General features: G+C 45.3%; 1 protein-coding gene across 3 annotated transcripts in view; it reads left to right on the top strand.

Annotated features, from left to right (window-relative positions):
• grm4 (glutamate receptor, metabotropic 4) overlaps positions 1-18,509 on the top strand; it is an 88,563-nt gene that overhangs the window by 69,051 nt on the left and 1,003 nt on the right. For 2 of the 3 annotated variants that reach the window (XM_037490364.2, XM_037490363.2), the window contains exons 7-10: positions 4,410-4,610; positions 10,664-10,800; positions 11,620-12,555; positions 17,447-17,693. In XM_037490364.2, the coding sequence (XP_037346261.2) occupies positions 4,410-4,610; positions 10,664-10,800; positions 11,620-12,555; positions 17,447-17,693 (1,521 nt within the window). Of the gene's footprint in view, positions 1-4,409; positions 4,611-10,663; positions 10,801-11,619; positions 12,556-17,446; positions 17,694-17,890; positions 17,927-18,509 lie in introns of all 3 variants that reach the window. The other variant, XM_037490365.2, reaches the window with a different exon arrangement.

Raw genomic sequence — 18,509 nt, 5'->3', positions numbered from 1 at the left:
CAAAGAGAAAAGGATCAAATATCACCAAACTGATCTCTTGAAATAAAGTTTGGCTGATTGAGAAGGTGGAGGCTGTTCACGAGCTTTGTATTTCATCTTTAGGTTTGTTAACAGCACAATGAGCATTAAAACGCCATGACTATACAGAACAATTAAACCGAAAATTGGAAAAATGAACATGTCTGATTATGAATCCTGAGCACTTAAGCAAATAATTGACTGAAGTTCTCACTAATACTGTAAGACATAAAATACCCAGTGAAAGTTAATCTAAAAGTCAATGATCCTTTAATAATGACACGCTTTGACTACACCGCTGTACGGGGTTCCCTTCATGACTCTTGACGTGGTAAGAGGGATGGAGCCAGGTACCTGCAGGATGCAGTCAGTGGCTCTTCTATCACATCCCTTCTCGTTACGGGCGTTTAAGTGTGAGCCATCCATGAGCCCTGCTTCACGGGGAGAGAGGTTAAAGTGTGACACTGGCGGGGGCCTCTCCCCTGGAGGAGAGCTTTGCAGAGTCTCTGAGGCAGCTGTGAGAGAACCACATGGGGCGCGCTGCAGAGTTATCGGTGTCCTGAGAGGGTTAGACGGCGCCGTGTGATCAAAGGAGGGGGAGGAGGGCATGGAGAAAAAAAAAAAAGAAGGGAGACTTGTCTTTCATATGTGTACGAAGGAGGTTTAAATCTGACGTTGATTCATGTGCTAAAGAGCAGGAAGGTAGAGCAGACTCTATTCCTGCTGCATATTAATAACGTGGGAACAGCAGGAAGCCCAGCAATGCAGATCTATTTTCTTTTAACCTCTTCATCCCGTTGGTGGTTGCAGGAGGCCAGAGCCTTTCCCACCACACATGCGGGCTTTGTGACGTAGATCAGGGTGGAGGTGTTTGAGGGTATACGTACATGCACAGATCGGGTAGAGGTTGAATTCTAAGGGGTTCTGGGCGCTTTTTACTTACTAAAAAAAAATCTTTGTTGCTGTTTTCTCAAAAGATCTTTCAGAATGTTAGGAACATAGATCTTGAGATCTAAGACATAATCTTTGATTCTAAGATATTGTGATTAGCATCTGTCACTTTGGGGATACTCTAAATAAATAAATATCCACGTTCTCACAGATGAATCCAAAATGACTATAATTGTTAATAGCAGCTGTAGCTTTCAATTCAGATACAAGAAAATACAGAGTCAGATTTGAAGATGAAACAAATTTTGAAATAAAGAAGAGCCCACAGCGCCAGTGTCAGATTCATTTAAGAGGCAGCTAAAATATTTTGTCAGGGAAGGCCTGTGGCCAATCGCGAGATGAAACATGGTCAAAGGTCTGAGCGCACACACACTGTCACCAAATGTTGTGTGTGACACCTCAGCGAGGAAGACACCCACGCTGCCTTAATCTTAATCCTAATGGATTCCTCCGAAAAAACCAAAATGCCCCCATTAAATATGTGCGTGCCAGAGCTGAAATGCCAATGAGTGAGGGAGCGGGAGAGTGAGGGAGGGAGGGAAGTGGTCTTTTGGGGAGGAGACCATGCAAAGTTAAGAGTGGGTGTCCTGCCAAGCCTGCCAGAGAAATCGCACTCTCACTCCCGTCCTGGCTCGCATCATTCCCAGTGGCATGAAGCATGTAGGCCAAACTGTGACAATCTCTGTCCAATCAATGCCCCGCGGCCCTTAATTACTGAGCCGTAACCTCCAACAATAATTCATGCATTTCAAAAGCCCCCGTGAGGCGATCGGGGGCATTAAAAGCCCTCTGATCTGAAGCAAGAGCTGGAGATGCACTAAATGAACAGAAGGAGACCTTTGCTGCTTCTCTCTCACACCGAAGTGGCCTTTGGAAATGGCTTTTCACGTACAGAGGACCAAGAATCACTGATCCGTCGTGAAATGTTTTGGTAATGCACCGCTGGAACCGACCAGCCCAAAGCGCCAGCCAATCTGGACGTCAATTCATGCCACTCTGATGACGGTGAAGCCTGTTAACGTGCATGCAAATGGAAACGTTTGTAAAACGTTCTGGGCCAGAAAATGGGTCTATTTCCACAGGAACACTCAATATATTACACCAATTAAATGAAACCCTTAATGTCGCACCACAGGTAGCGAGGCTAATTCTGGTCGTGATGAAAAAGCAGGTAGAAGGTTGAACATGCCTTTGCATTTTGATATTTTCCTGGTGTCAGTTGGTTCCTTTCAGTATTTGGTCACTGCGTGAGTTTCACTCAATAATATGAATCATTCCTGAACAATATGTAGATCATTAGTATTACCAACATCAAAGGTAAACGGCGGTTTGCTGTTATTACTTTAATTTATCAAAAAAATAAGAAGAACTTAATCTGTATGCGAAAAAGAAACAAAATATTCCATGTAGGAGTCAGATTCTTGTGACTTTTATTCAGATTTTACTTTAAGGAAGAAAAATCAACAAGTCATTGCTGACCAAAAAGCCTGATTTACTACTAGAGAATATCCAATAATAGTGTCAGATATTCTTACTCAAATGGTAAGCTGATACTTAAAGCGAAGGTATCTCAATTGTATAGTTTATAATTCTATAAACTACCTCTGATTAAGTCAACACATTTTCATTTTTTCTTCCACTTTGGGGAAACTAAAAAACTCCTTGTATTTCGTATTCTTGATTCAACGCTCCCTGATAAAAACCACATCCATTTTCTTTGGTATAATTAGTTTTTTTTTTCCCAACATCCTTGAACATTTTTTAACCGATTAACTTTCCTGTTTCAGATTTAATTAAGTTTGTACGATATACTATTCCAGATAAGTGCTTTGCATTTTGTAACATCAATCTAGTAAAACTTTCTGTCTTCCCAAAACATTATCTGTACAAGTAGGACATGCTAATTTCTAATGTCATACAAGATTAAGAAATTTGAACAAAATTGGACTCATCCTTCTTGCACAATGGATCCTCTAACAAATCTTGTGATAATCCATCTAATAGCTATTTGAAATATCTTGTTTACCGCAATAGGAGCAATATTTTTAGTGAGTAAGAAAGATGGAAAACCGCCTCATATAAAGGAACATATAGGAACTTTTGCACCAACAATAATGGTTATTTCCTAAATGACTGCAGCACATTCCTCAATGTGGGCTTATTAACTTGCAGAGCTTAATTAATAATTCCATTTGGCATGCGTATAAATATACTCGCCTCCATCATTAGCTCCTCCCTGCTAATTAATCTCAACTGAACACACCTGCTCTTTTATAATCTCCTTTGCACGTAAAGCAGAGTTTTATTGAGGCGGCTTTTTACGACTCGAGGCTCGCGAGGAGGAGAAAGAAAATGTTGGGATTGGCATGTTGTATCTCCCCCTAAGGTGCCACCTCCTCCTGGCAATTAACAACCACACAAACCTGTGGAACACCCTGGGCTGGGATTAGCAAAGTCCTATCAGACTTTATTACACGGAGCCTCAGGGGATTATCCCCGTCCTGTGAATGCCTCTCTCCATTTCTCGGGTCTCTGATTCCTCTCTGACTTAATTCACAGCTGGACACTCAGTCAAGCAGGTCAGGATTTGATCACAATGGAACATGTATCTGTTTGCTAATGGAAAACGGCATGAGGTGAGATATACTGCGTGCAACAGCTAATGGGGTGGACGCGTAGGGCCGAGTCCTAATGTGTACAGAATCACTCAGAGGAAAATCCATGCATTCCTGCTTGAGAGACCAGGACAAGTTTTTGTTTTTAACTTGATGAGATTTCCCGGAGGAGAGGACATTGCACTCCACATATTGGAATTGATTTGCTCTTCTGCAGCAGCCCAGATATTTACCTTCTAGCTAATTGCACGAGGCAAGACCCATTTAGTGAAGAAAGACTGCGACTCACCGAGGAGCCGTGTGTTTTATTCCTCTGGAAGGACGCCACACCCTCCATTTAAAAGGTCCGTCTCGTTCTCGCCTCTTTCCAACCAGTGATTAAAAAAAGGGTAGAAGTGTCGAAAAGATGTCGGATGTGTCTTCGAGTTTTCTGAACGAGCTTCAAAATGGATTCTTCAAAAATGTTTTTTTTTTCCCCCTAACATTATGGATACTAGTTGTCTGGCACAAGCACCGACGACGCTATTCATTATCAGCCTGCTTCAAACGAGGCTCCGAGAGAAACCGGTGGATATTTCATTGAAAGCACTCGAGTCCTTATCAAGTGAACACATCTTTCTTGGCTGATGGAGGATCTCAAACACACTTAGAATCCTTTTGAGCCTCCCTCTGGATTGTTGAACCACACGGATACAAATCCTGCGACTCCCACTTGACACGATTAACCGCGAGCTTAACGAGGGGCCACAGCGGCTACAACTGCATGTCAGACGCATTATTCCAATGCATCATGCCTGATTCACAACGTTCTGTGTCTTTTAACAGATCAGGAGCGGATTGGAAAGGACTCAAACTATGAGCAGGAGGGAAAGGTCCAGTTTGTCATTGATGCCGTGTATGCGATGGCTCACGCGCTGCACAACATGCACCTGGAGCTGTGCCCGGGGAAGGTGGGCCTCTGCGCTAAAATGGATCCCATCAATGGCACCCATCTGCTGAGGCACATCCGCCGTCTAAACTTTGCAGGTGAGTGGATGTTCGCCTCGAGTCGAGAGGCGTCGTTACGCGGGGCTTTCAAACGCGCTCGGTTCGTCTCGCGCAGAGAGGCAGCGTGCTAGCGTGCTCTTGTTGTGCATTCAGCAGGTTCACTGTCTCCCCTTCAGGTTGCCTGATACCGTTTGAATTTCATTTCAAAATTTGCAAATCATATCACTTTTGCAATATCTGCAAAGTAATCTCATATAGATGTATTTTATTCATCATTCAACCAATATAAATAGTTCTACCATTTTTTTTTTTTGAATTTTATTGTAGACAAGGATAATTTATCATACAAATAGCATAACTTTATTCATCGGTCACCACTGGAAGGTTAGAAATGTACTGACCACATTCTTTAATGAGTTTGAGATCCTCAACAAAGCAGCAGCGTCGTGACTTTGCCGTTTGAACCATTTCCTCCATGTGTGACACCGAGCTCACATCATGACTGACGCATTAATAATTGACTGCTTTGACAAAAAAAGCAGTGGTCCTTAGCTTCATTATATAGACACTGAAGCAGTTTGAGACAATTAAAATTTCCTCTCAGAGACTCGAGTATGCAGTGTTTGTACAGATAAATTATTCATTTGAATTCTTCAAGCCAATTTGTCATTTTAATATCAACTTGTTGCAGTGGTAAAATGTCAATTAATGTTTAATTTATATCTGAAGTTAAAAAGTATTTCTAAATTATATTTAATGTGCGATTTTGAAGAATATTGCGTCACAGAATACATAGTGTGTGTGTGTGTGTGCGTGTGTGTGTGTGCACAGAGTAAATAGAAATAATGGGGATTTTGCTTAGTGTCCAAACAGACCTCTATTCGTTCAGGTCAAACTGAAGTCTCTAAGTAAATCAAAAAAAGTAATACTCTTCCTCAACAAAAACAACCAGCATTCAGAGGCCTTTAGCCTCCAAATCAGCGACTGAACTGCTGCCAATCAAACACGGTCCAGGAGAGAAAACAAGTCTCCTTCCCCCAGATAAACCCGCTGTTTCACATGGTCTCCGTCTAGTTAAATGAGGTTTATGTAACTCTCTGCAAAGCTTTATTTTCCATTATTCCACATTACTGAAGGCGAACACTGTGGGAACACGGAGCGGCTTTATGTTTTTTGTTTTGGACGAACTAATACAAGACATTGCAAGATATCACAGCTAATAAACGAAGGAAAAAGATGACTCACTGCTAGACAAACAATTTCCCATTTCACCCTGCTGCCACGGACGTTGGATTCAATCTGACCTGAGAGGTTGCATCAGCACCCTTTGTCACATACAACATGATACACAGAAGAACATACTGGAGTCGCTGTTGTATGTGTTGTATTTCCAAATAGTCGGTATCCTCCGCACCAGTAAACATGTAGGGCAATCAATCCTTTTCACATCACAAACGAAGAGCAGACTCAACAAATGAACGTGGAAGTAGGGCATTTCTTTTCACTGTGATGAATCATTCCTGAGGCAGAGCCAGCCACAATCTATTGTTACACATTTCTGTTGGCTATCAGCAGTTTTAGTGGCCATCAGCTGAAAATGATTCTCATTTCTTCCACTGCAGAGCCGCGCCGCCCTCAAGAGTCCACTCAGGCCGCCTTAAATGCGTCGCGTCTTGGGTTGCATAAGTAATGAGGCTCCGTTGATAAAGGTCAAATGCCAAAAGTCTTTTTTTGAAAACCAAAGGCGCTCACAGTGGCTTTACAACCGGCACGCTCACGAAACCTTTAATCCGTGATACCTCGTGGGCCGTCAGGGTCTCCACGGGGGGGGACGCCGTCCGCTCGCTTGTGACAGATAACCTTTTTAAAAAAGATGAAAAGACACATTTGCACCGCTTGGGATATTTCCGGTAGTCTCGGATTATGTGTGAGCTTCCTCAAGAGACTTTATATTCAAGTACATGTACTTTAAGGCTGTAAAGTTCGAGCTACTTGTACTTGATCCTTTTTATTTCATGCAGCTTCATCCTTCTACTCCACCAAACAAATGGGACAAATACTGTGCTACATTTATCTTCTTCATATTCATCCCATCCAGTAGAAACCATGTGTTTGTGGGGTTACATTATCCCACTCGTAAACTGTAGAAAATTATAAAATATACGTTTTGAGTTCCTTGCAAATCGTATCGGCAAAACAGCTGTTTTCAGGACACTGTGTATTTAGAACAATAACAACTCAACATACACGTTATTTGCATGGTGTGTTATTAGTAACCTGGGTAGTGTCTCTGAAGCTGATTCTACATCCTCCGCTCCTCGAGTGCTCATTTGCTGGTCGGGCTGCCGCCCACCGAGCGAGGAATCAAACGCCTGCCGTCTGTTTGACTGGCGCCTTCAGAGGTTCCTTCTGTCTTGTTCCCACCTCGCCGTTCGTGTGTGTCGAGGAGTTTCCCCGGACTTCAATGCGCCACAATTGAACAAAGCTTCTCATCAGGGTTTCATGTCGTGGGGGGGGGGGGGGAGAAAGGGCTTTTGGCCACAGACTAAAAAAAAGCGTCATTGTCACCGGAGACGGGTGTTTTGAGTGTTTCCGATCACTGCACACCTCTCTCTCTGCTCACGTCCTTATTGTTGTGCCACTGAAACCTCTCAGAATCCTGAGAATGGACAGCAACAGATGCAAAGCTCAGGTAACCCACAAGCTGGTGTACACACAGTAAGACAATGTGCAGTGGCCTGTATTATGAATACAGAAGACTTTATTTAATCACCAGCTAACTTAAATAACTGAATGTGCAATTCTACACCTAAGAAACATGAAGTTATCAGGAATCAGGAAACGTTTATTGCCATAGTATGTTGTACATACATGGAAATTGTCTTGGCGGAAGGTGCATGAAGACAGTACAATAAGACAACATAGTGCAAATGAGATAAAAATAGAATAAAATAGAATAAAATAAAAGTATAATAAAATATAAAATATAAGCTATGGGTTAGTACGCTAAAAACTAAAGCTATGGGTTAGTAAGTTAGAGGAGATAAGATAAAATTAGGAATAAAAATAAGGATAAAGTGCACCAGCTAGACAAAGTGACGGGTGACAAGTGAAAGTGACACAGTGATGATGAGCATGAGAGTCAGAGTCAGTCAGGGGGGGCCCGGGCTCTGTTGATGAGCCCGACTGCCGAAGGGAAGAAACTGTTCGTGTGGCGGGACGTCTTAGTCCTGATGGACCTCAGCCTCCTGCCGGATGGAAGGGGCACAAACAGTTCATGTCCAGGGTGGGAGGGGTCGGCTGCAATCTTTCTGGCCCGCTTCAGAGTCCTGGCAGCAAACAAGTCCTGAAGAGACGGAAGATTGCAGCCAATCACCCTCTCTGCAGAGTGGATGACACGCTGCAGCCTGCCCTTGTCCTTGGCTGTGGCTGCAGCGTACCACACGGTGATGGAGGAGCAGAGGATGGACTCCATGATGGCCGTGTAGAAGTGCACCATCATCGTCTTTGGCAGGTTGAATTTCTTCAGCTGCCTGAGGAAGAACATCCTCTGCTGGGCCTTTTTGGTGATGGAGCTGATGTTCAGCTCCCACTTGAGGTCCTGGGTGATGATGGCGCCCAGGAAACGGAAGGAGTCCACAGTGGTGACGGGGGAGTCGCCCAAGGTGAGGGGGGAAGGTGGGGCTGCGTTCTTCCTGAAGTAGGAAGTATTGTATAAACGAAAGCAGTATTTCTGTAAATGTTCAGAACTGTAAACAGAATTTTCATAGTGTCCCATGTGGTTCACAGATCGCTCGTGGATGACAGGATGTTGTGATTGAGCTGTCTTTCAAACGTCTGGACAGGAAACGCAGAGTGTGGATCGTGCTGTGATTCTGCGTCGGGTCGCCAAGCGTTAATTAAGGGGCGGAGGGCGGGAGGCCGCGCTGTCACTCAGCAGAGGTCCACGCAGAGCGAGCACGTGTTGGACTACCGGTCACGCTCCGGTAATCCTTCAGGTGTGTGGAGGGGGGGGCAGGAGAGGGGGGGCGGGGGGCTCGTGGTGCCACAGTAATCATTAAATATCACATGTAATCACATGCACCTCATTAACCCCCCCGGCGCTTCTTTGAGCACACGTGTGCGACCCCGGGGCTACGCTGTCACATTAGGGCACGGCAGACGCCTCTGATGGGACTCATTATGCCCCCCCCCCCGACTGGTGAGGGGCTGTTTAGACAAGCCAATTAGTGCCACATGACAGGCCTGATTCCTCATTCTTCAGCATTGACCATATGCCCCAAAATGCACCGCTCTCTTCAACCTTAATGAAGTGGACGGCGCCGCTGCCTCCGGGAACAATGACGGCGACCCCGACCGGTACACCCCCCCCCCCCCTTGTCCCCAACCCCCCCGAGCCTTAATCTGTTGATTCCTTTGCTGTGGACAAAGAAGACGGATTTGTCTTTTCCATTTGTCTCACCCTAATGGGGACCACATGAGGTGCGCAATGTTCTGTTCAAACACACAATACCAGCTTATTACTTTTATAATATTAAAGTGTCCGTCCTCAAATGAAACTGTCTCAATCTGCCGTGTGGAGATAAATGGACATGAAGGAAGTTATTTAGCTGTCACAGCGTGAAGCGCCACATTGGAAAAGCAGTAATATGAATAGTTAGATAACTACTTTAAATGACTACTTTTGGATTTAGGGACGTTGTTTGACTTTTGAAATGATTCCATCAGTCCGGTCTGAGGTTCATGGTGGTTGTCGCTGATTTAACTCGTGAGTAGAAGCTCTCGTGATGAGAGCGGCGTTTCAACAACAACCTTCATCAACAGGAAAATGAAGATAAAACCGTAACACCAGTCTACCTCTTTTGATTGTAAATCAGTATAAACTGTAGACATGTACATTTTATGTTATGAACTCTATTTCCAAAAGAAGCTTGAGGTCACTACATGGCAAAAAAAGTTCAAAACGTCTGTATGAAATGTCTTTAATATTAAATATATTATCATATACAGTGATTTGTATTCAGGGTCCATTTGCCTCTATCAGGTCTCCATGTGAGCACATAACTGCGGTTCAAAGAGCTTTCAAAGGCCCAGGAAATGTGAAAAAGAGCAATAAAAGACAGAAAATATGGCATCTCACAAATAGTGTTGATGTTCTTAATATATTTCTGTAAACGTATTGCCTCGCAGCTTCATTAAGTCACTGTAATCCTCCCATGATCACGGACTGCTTTGTGATGTGGGCGGCATTGTCACAGAGTGAAACGGTACCGCTGTAATCCAGCAGGCTGACGCATCCAGGAACGGATTAAGGCGACGCATCCTCCCACCACGGGAACAAAAACAAAACAAAAAATCCCCATCAGCAGGAACCCATCCGCCGCAGCAGCAGCTGGTCACGTCGAACTTCCTGCTCTCACTCCATTCGTCCCCCCTTTCTTTTCTCCGTCACTCGCTCTGCTCTCCTGGAAGTGCGTTTCACCGACGTCCAGGCACATCTGTGGTGGGCTTCTCGCCGTGACGCGTCATCCCAGCTGAGGAGGACGAGGACGAGGACACAGCGCCGTGTGTTTGAGGGCTTTCGTGCGCTTTGACGCCAGATCGCCATCGGCTGCAATGTTTCATTAACGTCTTTCTGACTACAGGGTCTCTAAGGCCACTTTGGTATTCAACTGTAATCAGACTTAATGGCCTTTTCGATCTCTCTCTCTACGAGGGGGGGGGGGGGGGGTATTGTTTTGCTTCATCCAATCAGTGCCAATTGATTTGTCCGCCTTGCATCATTTTTGTTCAGTCGTAAACCATTTTATGACTTTATGACCCATTTTTTTACCAGGTTGTTTAGCTACCTGTTATATAGAAATGTAGTGCACTCAAACCGTCCAAAGTGGACAGAATTTCTTCTGGATTTGCGGAAAGTTCTCATTAGGACACCATTTTTTGACAACAATGTGTTGTATATTTTGGGTTTCTAATTTAGTGGAATAATACCTGTGGTATAAATGAAAACACATTAGTTGGTCACCACAGAGATCACAACTCAACGATGTGTAGTAAACGATGATGATGATGTTGATCGTTTTCTCATTCAGGCATCGCTGGAAACCCAGTGCTCTTCAATGAAAATGGAGATGCTCCCGGACGATACGAGATCTACCAATACCAGATCCAAAACCAGACCGCAGACTACAAGATAATTGGCCACTGGACGGATCAACTCCATCTCAACGTAAGCGCCGTCCTTTCCACTGCTGTGATGTTTCTGTTGGTCTTGCGCTTTAAATCCTTTGTTTTCTCCTGACTCCATCGAACCATTTGAAAGTGCTTAGTGTGAAGAGGGCGGACGAGAGCTTAGGCACAGGCGTGTTTAATATCCTCATCTCTCCAGACGGCATCACTGACTTCCAGAAAATAAGAGTCACAGTATGGAGTGAAAGTAGGAACAGTGAATGATTAAAAGCAACCAAACAAGTTCTGTTTTGACGAAACGAAGAGGAAGCTTTGGGCAAAGAATACAACTGAACAAATGAAGCAGCTTGAGCTTTGCCTTCTTTACATCTTCAGCACCATGTGCTGTGAAGAAAGTGAAAGCGTGGTTTGTGGTGGGCACCTGCTGTGGAACGTGCCAGTTCTGCCTCGAAGGCCGTATTTAATTAGGCTTCTTTGAGTTCCTAATTAAATGCACATTTAGAGACACATTTACCGGCTTTGAATGGACTGCCACAGTTGAATAAGAGTGATAACGAAACATCAAAGAGAGCAGACACGTTGGAAGTGACTTCTTTAATTCATCTGTACGAGTATAAAGCAGGAAAATCCACAAGAAGAGCAGTGTCCTCAAACGTAATTAATCTTCTGCTCGTAAACAACAACATACCAAAGATGTCACGTCTCCATTTGAACCCTAAACAAACGCATTCCATTCCATGTCCTCGACCTCCAGTTTAGACATCAATGAAGTCTCCCTTTCTCTACACGACATCATTCAAACAGTCGAGCTCTCTTATGCATTAGTCTCCCTTCCGTGTCCCCTCGCTCCCTCCGGCAGGTCCGCTCCATGCAGTGGCCCGGCGGCGCCCGTCACATCCCGTCCTCCATATGCAGTCTGCCCTGTCAGCCCGGCGAGCGCAAGAAGGTGGTGAAGGGGATGCCGTGCTGCTGGCACTGCGAGCGCTGCGACGGCTACCAGTACCAGGCGGACACCTTCACGTGCAAGATGTGCCGCTTCGACCTGCGGCCCAGCGTCAACCACACCGCCTGCGTGCCCATCCCCATCGTGAAGCTGGAGTGGAGCTCGCCGTGGGCCGTCTTCCCCGTGCTGCTCGCCGTGGTCGGCATCATGGCCACCGTGTTCGTGGTGGCCACGTTCGTCCGCTACAACGACACCCCCATCGTGAAGGCGTCGGGCCGAGAGCTGAGCTACGTGCTGCTGACCGGCATCTTCCTCTGCTACGCCACGACGTTCCTGATGATTTCCACCCCCGATGTAGGGATCTGCTCCCTCCGCAGGATCTTCTTGGGCCTCGGCATGAGCATCAGTTACGCCGCCCTGCTCACCAAAACCAATCGCATCTACCGCATCTTCGAGCAGGGTTCCATGTCCGTCAGCGCGCCCCGCTTGATCTCCCCGGCCTCCCAGCTCGTGATCACGTTCACCCTGGCCTCGGTGCAGCTGCTCGGAGTGTGCATCTGGTTCGGCGTGGACCCCTCCAAGGCCATCATCGACTACGAGGACCAGAGGACGTCGAACCCGGCCATGGCCCGCGGCGTGCTCAAGTGCGACATCTCGGACCTGTCGCTCATCTGCCTGCTGGGCTACAGCATGCTGCTCATGGTCACCTGTACCATCTACGCCATCAAAACCAGAGGGGTGCCGGAGACCTTCAACGAGGCCAAGCCCATCGGTTTCACCATGTACACCACCTGCATCATCTGGCTGGCATTCATCCCCATCTTCTTTGGCACTTCACAGTCCACGGAGAAGGTGAGCTAACTACAATACTCAAGTATATCTACTCAAGTACTGCATTTCAGAAAGCAGTAAACGTGTAACTCCACTAGATTTATTTTTTTAATTACTAGTTACTTCACACAACGTTTGTTGCATACTAAACATAATATACAAATAAATGATTAAGTATTGTTGAACTCTGGGCTTTTCACTAGAGAAAAAGTCTCCTTCTCTGACCTACAGTTGAATCAAATGACTTTTTATCACTCTTATTTTTCACATTTGTTTTATGACCTTTCATGAGGGCCTCGGCCCACAGTTTGGGAACAGTTTGATTAAACTACCTAACAATATTTGAGGCATATATAATTAGGTCAGCTACATTTTAGTCCGGTTTACACTAAGAATCATAATTAATTAAGCAATAAAGGTACGAGAGGCTGTACTTTATCGTCCAATAATGTAACGAGGGTAATGAGCTCCATCTCATTCATTCACATCATGACGTCCACCTTAATTGTCCGGTTGTGAAAGCTCGCATTGCCTCAAAACGATCACTCGAGGGATCTCCGGGTCTTTTTTTCGGTGTTCGGCCACCGAGCTGAGAGCTAAAATGTCAACTAACGGTCAGTGCGCAGTGATGTGGAACAGCAACTGTACATTATGGCTCAATAATGCACCCTGTGGGGTGGGGGTGGGGGGGGGGGGGGGTGGGTACAGGTCAAGAGGCATCCTTGAGGGTCATTGAGGCCGGGCTCGGAGCTCCCGTTCCCGGCGGACAATCCGGCAACGGAAAACAAAGACAGTAGAAATGTGTAGATTTAGAGAAAATGACTGTATTTTGGCAGTTGAACAGAGTGGACTCAAGTGGCTACAGGAGAGCAGTGGTGAGGGGGAAAATCCTCACACTGGCACGGACACCATCAGCGGGGGCCAGCATCGGTCCGACAGATGCAACCAAATAATCCTTACCTCCTCCCCTGCAGGATTAAACAAAACCATGCATCCATACGCTGGCCTTGATGTTTAGAGAGAGAGAGAGAGACGGGCGTGCATTGTGTCACGCTCAGCATCCCCAAAAATAATTTCCACAGTACCACTGCATTGCAGGATATCTGCATATGACTGCAGTCAAATGAATTACATTAATATTGCAGTATGTGACCAGCAGCGCAATGACTTATTACGCTGCGTGCCGTCCGTCCCTTTTCCCACGAATCTGCTGTTGCGCGGCAGCAACGTGTTGAAAACGAGGAGAGACCAGCTGCTGCTCAACAGATGCTGCTTGTTACGCTGCATTTACTGAAATGTACCAAAACGAAAATGTTCTGAAACGTCAACCGTCGCTGTGCAGCGAATCCGAGTTCAAAGTCCACGTTACTTTTTAATGTGACTGTTGCACGTCTTAAGTCGCATGTCAACGGCATCCGAGTTCTTTGTTTAATCATTCCATCTCCGCTCTCTGAAGATGAAAGAGAATAATGCAATCTCGGAGAAGTGATTTTTTTTTCTTTTTTAGGAGGATGAGGTAATCCATTAGCTGCATGGCTTTGAATAGTAAAGTAGAAAACGTTGAAGGGTACGGCCTACTTTTAGTTTCCCTCAAACTTTTTTTCATTCTGGTTAAATATGATATTGTTCTCTCATTAATAATTATTTCCTGAAGAAAGCTTTACAAACAATGTCTACGAGACAAACGTGTTCATTGCCCTCCGGTTAAGGGCTTGCTGCAGGGAAATGTCCTACTTTTCTTTCTTCATATGAAAGGGAATAATCCTGCTTAATATTTAACAGAAATAGCGTCAGAGTGTGGGACAAACTTAATGTCATTCACACTTTTAATATTGTTTAGTCTAGACGACTTTCCATAAAATGTAACAACTTGTTTAGTTTGGGTTCGTGGGCTTTTGCCACCTGCTTTAAATGAGCTTTGCTGTGCCAAGCTTCATGTAACAGAAAAAGGAAAAAAATAAACGTTGACTGATTTGCTGAGCGGTTCCATAAAAACATTCCTATTTGTGGAATTAGCCCATCAAAGCAAACCCACCTCGTAATCATCTTACTGTAAATGACAGGCTGCACAAAGCCTCGCGGCCCACTTTGACACTTTGTCTCTCGGAGCAATTAAACGCTCCACTTGATTTACCTGTTCTACAGCGGGCCTCTGCACGCGGGCCACCTATCTGTCATCTGGTAAGTGCAACACACGCCATGGCAGCCCTTTCTCCATCCTTCAAACAGGGCGCATCTGCTCCCATCGACGTGCGGCGTCGTCACCCAGCGCTTTTTTTTCTGCCGCTCGCCTCGCGTAGATCAGAGGCGGGAGACGCGGGAGGACAATGGCCTCCACGGGCACAATGGGGTCCTGATGAATCGACGGGTTCCTTTTATTTATTTATTTATTTATTTCCCTGTGGAGTCTCCCTCCCACTGCTGGCGGCGTCGACTCGACCACAACAACGGGGGAAAACTGCTGCGCGAGCACCTCTCGGTGGGAGTGGAGCGAGGCCAGAGGCCCGGCTGACGCTCCCCCTGCCGGACCCGGGGTCACGTGACGGCGATCTCCGTGGCCCGCGTCCGAGCAGCCTCCCCGGTAACGCTCGGGCGTGGCGGCGTGGAGCCGATCAGGCCGCAGGGCTGTGATCTTTGCAGATGACGTTCTAGCATGAAGCTGCATCGCCGCGTCCCCTCAGGCTTCAATTTGGTTATTGGCTTAATTAGAGTGTAATTACAGCGAGTTCTGATGGCGCCGGGCCCCACTGCTCAGCGCTTCCACGGCGTGCTGAGAAACGCTGGCTCGATGTAGAAAGTAATTTGCATCCTGCAGCAGAAACTCTCTGGAGTCGCTGGATGAGAATAGAATCGGTTTGCATTTATTAACCCTCAAATTGATCTCGTGTTTTCAGCCGACTTTCACACTCAGCGGCGTCTGACTCTCTGTAAGCAACAAGGTGTTATTTCATTAACTCGTCATGAAATCCTCTGTGTCGAGTTCCGTCATTAATGCCGCCGCACACAGCTGCTGTGAAGGAAGCAAAACCAACTTGATATAATTAATACATTATATACATACATATTCTTTGGGTGTGAGGGGGAGGGGGGCTGTCTGAAGGTTTGACATAAATTTACTGACTTCAAGGACTGTAACTAATGACTTGGGTGTAGATTTGTGAGCTAAACTATTTAACATGAATACATCTTTACGACAATAAAATTACAAGGCGTAGAGCGACGAGGCCAAAGATCTCGTTTTGGTCAAATCCCAATAAAAGGGTTTTTATGTGGAGAGTCGATCTAGTCGAGTGGGTTGATGGCATTGAAGTGCATTGAGATTGTTTTACTTCATTTTACAGATTTAGTTTTTTACGGCTCGACGTCTGAAGAAACAAAGTAAAACAAGTAGTTCAGTCATGCTGGAGTCAAATGAATCAACAAGTGTTTTTCTATCAACAATTCACTGACGCAGCAATCTGCAGATTGTGTTTATCGAACTTCGAGCTAGCGGGGTGCGCTAACGTGCGCTAACGTGCACGGGGACGTCCCCCCGGATCCCAAATGATTCTAATGAACTGTGTTTAGATTCATACCATAAATGATGCCTTTCATGTGTGCAGCAGCTTGGGTTCAGCAGCCAACCGAGCCCACGGGGGGGGGGGCACTGCAGCTGTCCCTCAGTCACACGGCCCACATTCTCTCCGGCCAGCAGTCCCACGTGGTAGCTGGAGAGGAGAGGAGAGGAGAGGGGGGGGGCACACTACACCACACCACAAATAATAGTAATAAAATCACAAGATATACGAGTCAAGGTCACATTTGGGGAGTTAAATGTTTCTCTGTTTTGATGAAAAGCCCCCAGGGACCTAGTGGGGGGGGGGTGGATCACAGCTGATGAAAGCTCACCTAAAGTAAACTATTTACTGTTAAAGCATCTTGTATGGTGATCACATATCGTACTTTAGTGCGCTGGCGTTTAACTACAGTCGTAAATCAGTTTGTGCTTCATATTGAAATTCTGCTTTGTCTTTCGTTCCTTAAACAATAATGGGAATAGTTTTTGATTGGAATAAATACATTTCTGGTGGTGTATTATTTAATGAATTGCCTTCGGAAGACGGGAGCTGAATGTATGACTCGTTAAATGGCTTTTTATGTGATAAACAAACGCAGCTTCCGCTTGAGGCAGAGCGAGAACCTGAAGTGGAAGAAAATCGTGGTGATGGATGATGTCCACAATGGCACCGACGCCGGGACGGATCAGAAGCCACAACAAATTAACCATATTTAACCGTATATAATCCATTTCACAATTGTGTGCTTTTAAGCAATGAGTGTATCTGCATTTTAACATTGTGTTAATTGGTGTCTAATTGGAAGCCTCTTCCTTGAACATTTGGGTCATTTTCTTATTAATCTCCCAAGCCTCAGATATTACAGCATTTAGCCCCATTAAAAACTACATGATGTTAGAACATCGGCCCACTTTAGCAGGTATCTCCTTGCAAAGTGGCCATGTAAGTCTTTGCTGCGTCCTCCATCTTTCCTCCATTTAAAGCTCAGCACAACCGGATCCTCAAACCGCTCACCCTGCGCTGCATTGGTTCCATTTAAGCAAACTGGCCAAGTGGGGAAAACAGGAAAACATCCCATTGCTACCATCATAGTTCCCCTTAAATTGGATTATTTTTGAATGTCAATGTTTGCAGTGTCATTGCAAAATGAAACAAACAAGGTGAGATGCTGATTTAAAATAGGTTTCACAACATCATGAGTAGAAAATAGTTTTTAAGGCTCAATCACACTCAGAAGGAACCGAGGGGTCATTGTGTGTGTGTGTGTGTGTGTGTGTGTGTGTGTGTGTGTGTGTGTGTGTGTGTGTGTGTGTGTGTGTGTGTGTGTGTGTGTGTGTGTGTCTTGCCTCTGGCAGATGTACATCCAAACCACCACGCTGACCATCTCAGTGAGCCTGAGCGCCTCGGTGTCCCTCGGGCTGCTCTACATGCCCAAGGTCTACGTGGTGCTCTTCCACCCCGAGCAGAACGTGCCCAAGCGCTCACGCAGCCTGAAGGCCGTGGTCACGGCCGCCACCATGTCCAACAAGTTCAACCCCAAGGCCGGGCTGCGACCCAACGGAGAAGCCAAGACGGAGCTGTGCGAGAGCCTGGAAACACAGAGTGAGTCATCGCAGCAACGCGTCGTGTCCTTCAGTGTTTGAGATGAAATAATGAATTGGCTAAAGATATGTGGCATGTTATCTAACAGTAACCACTGTTGTTTGTTCACGTGTCACTGAACCCCAGAACGTACTCTGCAGTTCACTTCAGTAAAACCTTAATATGTCGTTCTCTTTTCATTATTTCATTGAATTTAGCGGCTTCACCTGAAATCTAACATCACATGCTAAAAGGTATTTTCCTTTTTTTGGCTATTGCTCTCTGTGTTTACACATCTGGGACTGGAACAATTAGTTGATTTCTTGACCAGTCAGAACAGTTTAATCATTGAATAGTTGTTCTTGTTTTTCTCTTTGTGCTGATTGTCCTTGAAAAAAGGTTTATGTTGGAAGGTTTGGCAGTAAATAAATCCTGGGATAACACTCACATAGAAAACCTCAAATGTATTCACTGTTATCACATGTCACTCAGAAAAACATAAAGGCCTCGCATATAAACAGGCAAAATGACTAAAACAACAAGTCTTATATAAAATAACAACCTTTTTTAAATACCGTCTAAATGTCGTTTGGAGCTAATTGTTAATAAAGAGAACCAAATAATGAAGGCGCCGCGTTCTCTCGGCTTGCAGCTGTTCCTGATGAAAATATCAATATTGACTTCTAAATCATTCATGTCTATATTAACAAAGAAATTGATCCTTTGTCACACAAATGTCAAACCTCACGTTTCAGGACTAAAAGAGCCGACACCGTGTTCCCAGAAAAGCCAAATGAACGACAACACTGACAACGTTACCGTAGTAACAATGGCCCG

Source organism: Pungitius pungitius, chromosome 8 (genome assembly GCF_949316345.1).
Source record: "Pungitius pungitius chromosome 8, fPunPun2.1, whole genome shotgun sequence".
In the NCBI taxonomy this organism is placed as follows: domain Eukaryota; kingdom Metazoa; phylum Chordata; class Actinopteri; order Perciformes; family Gasterosteidae; genus Pungitius; species Pungitius pungitius.
This window is presented reverse-complemented; position numbering and strand designations above follow the sequence as displayed.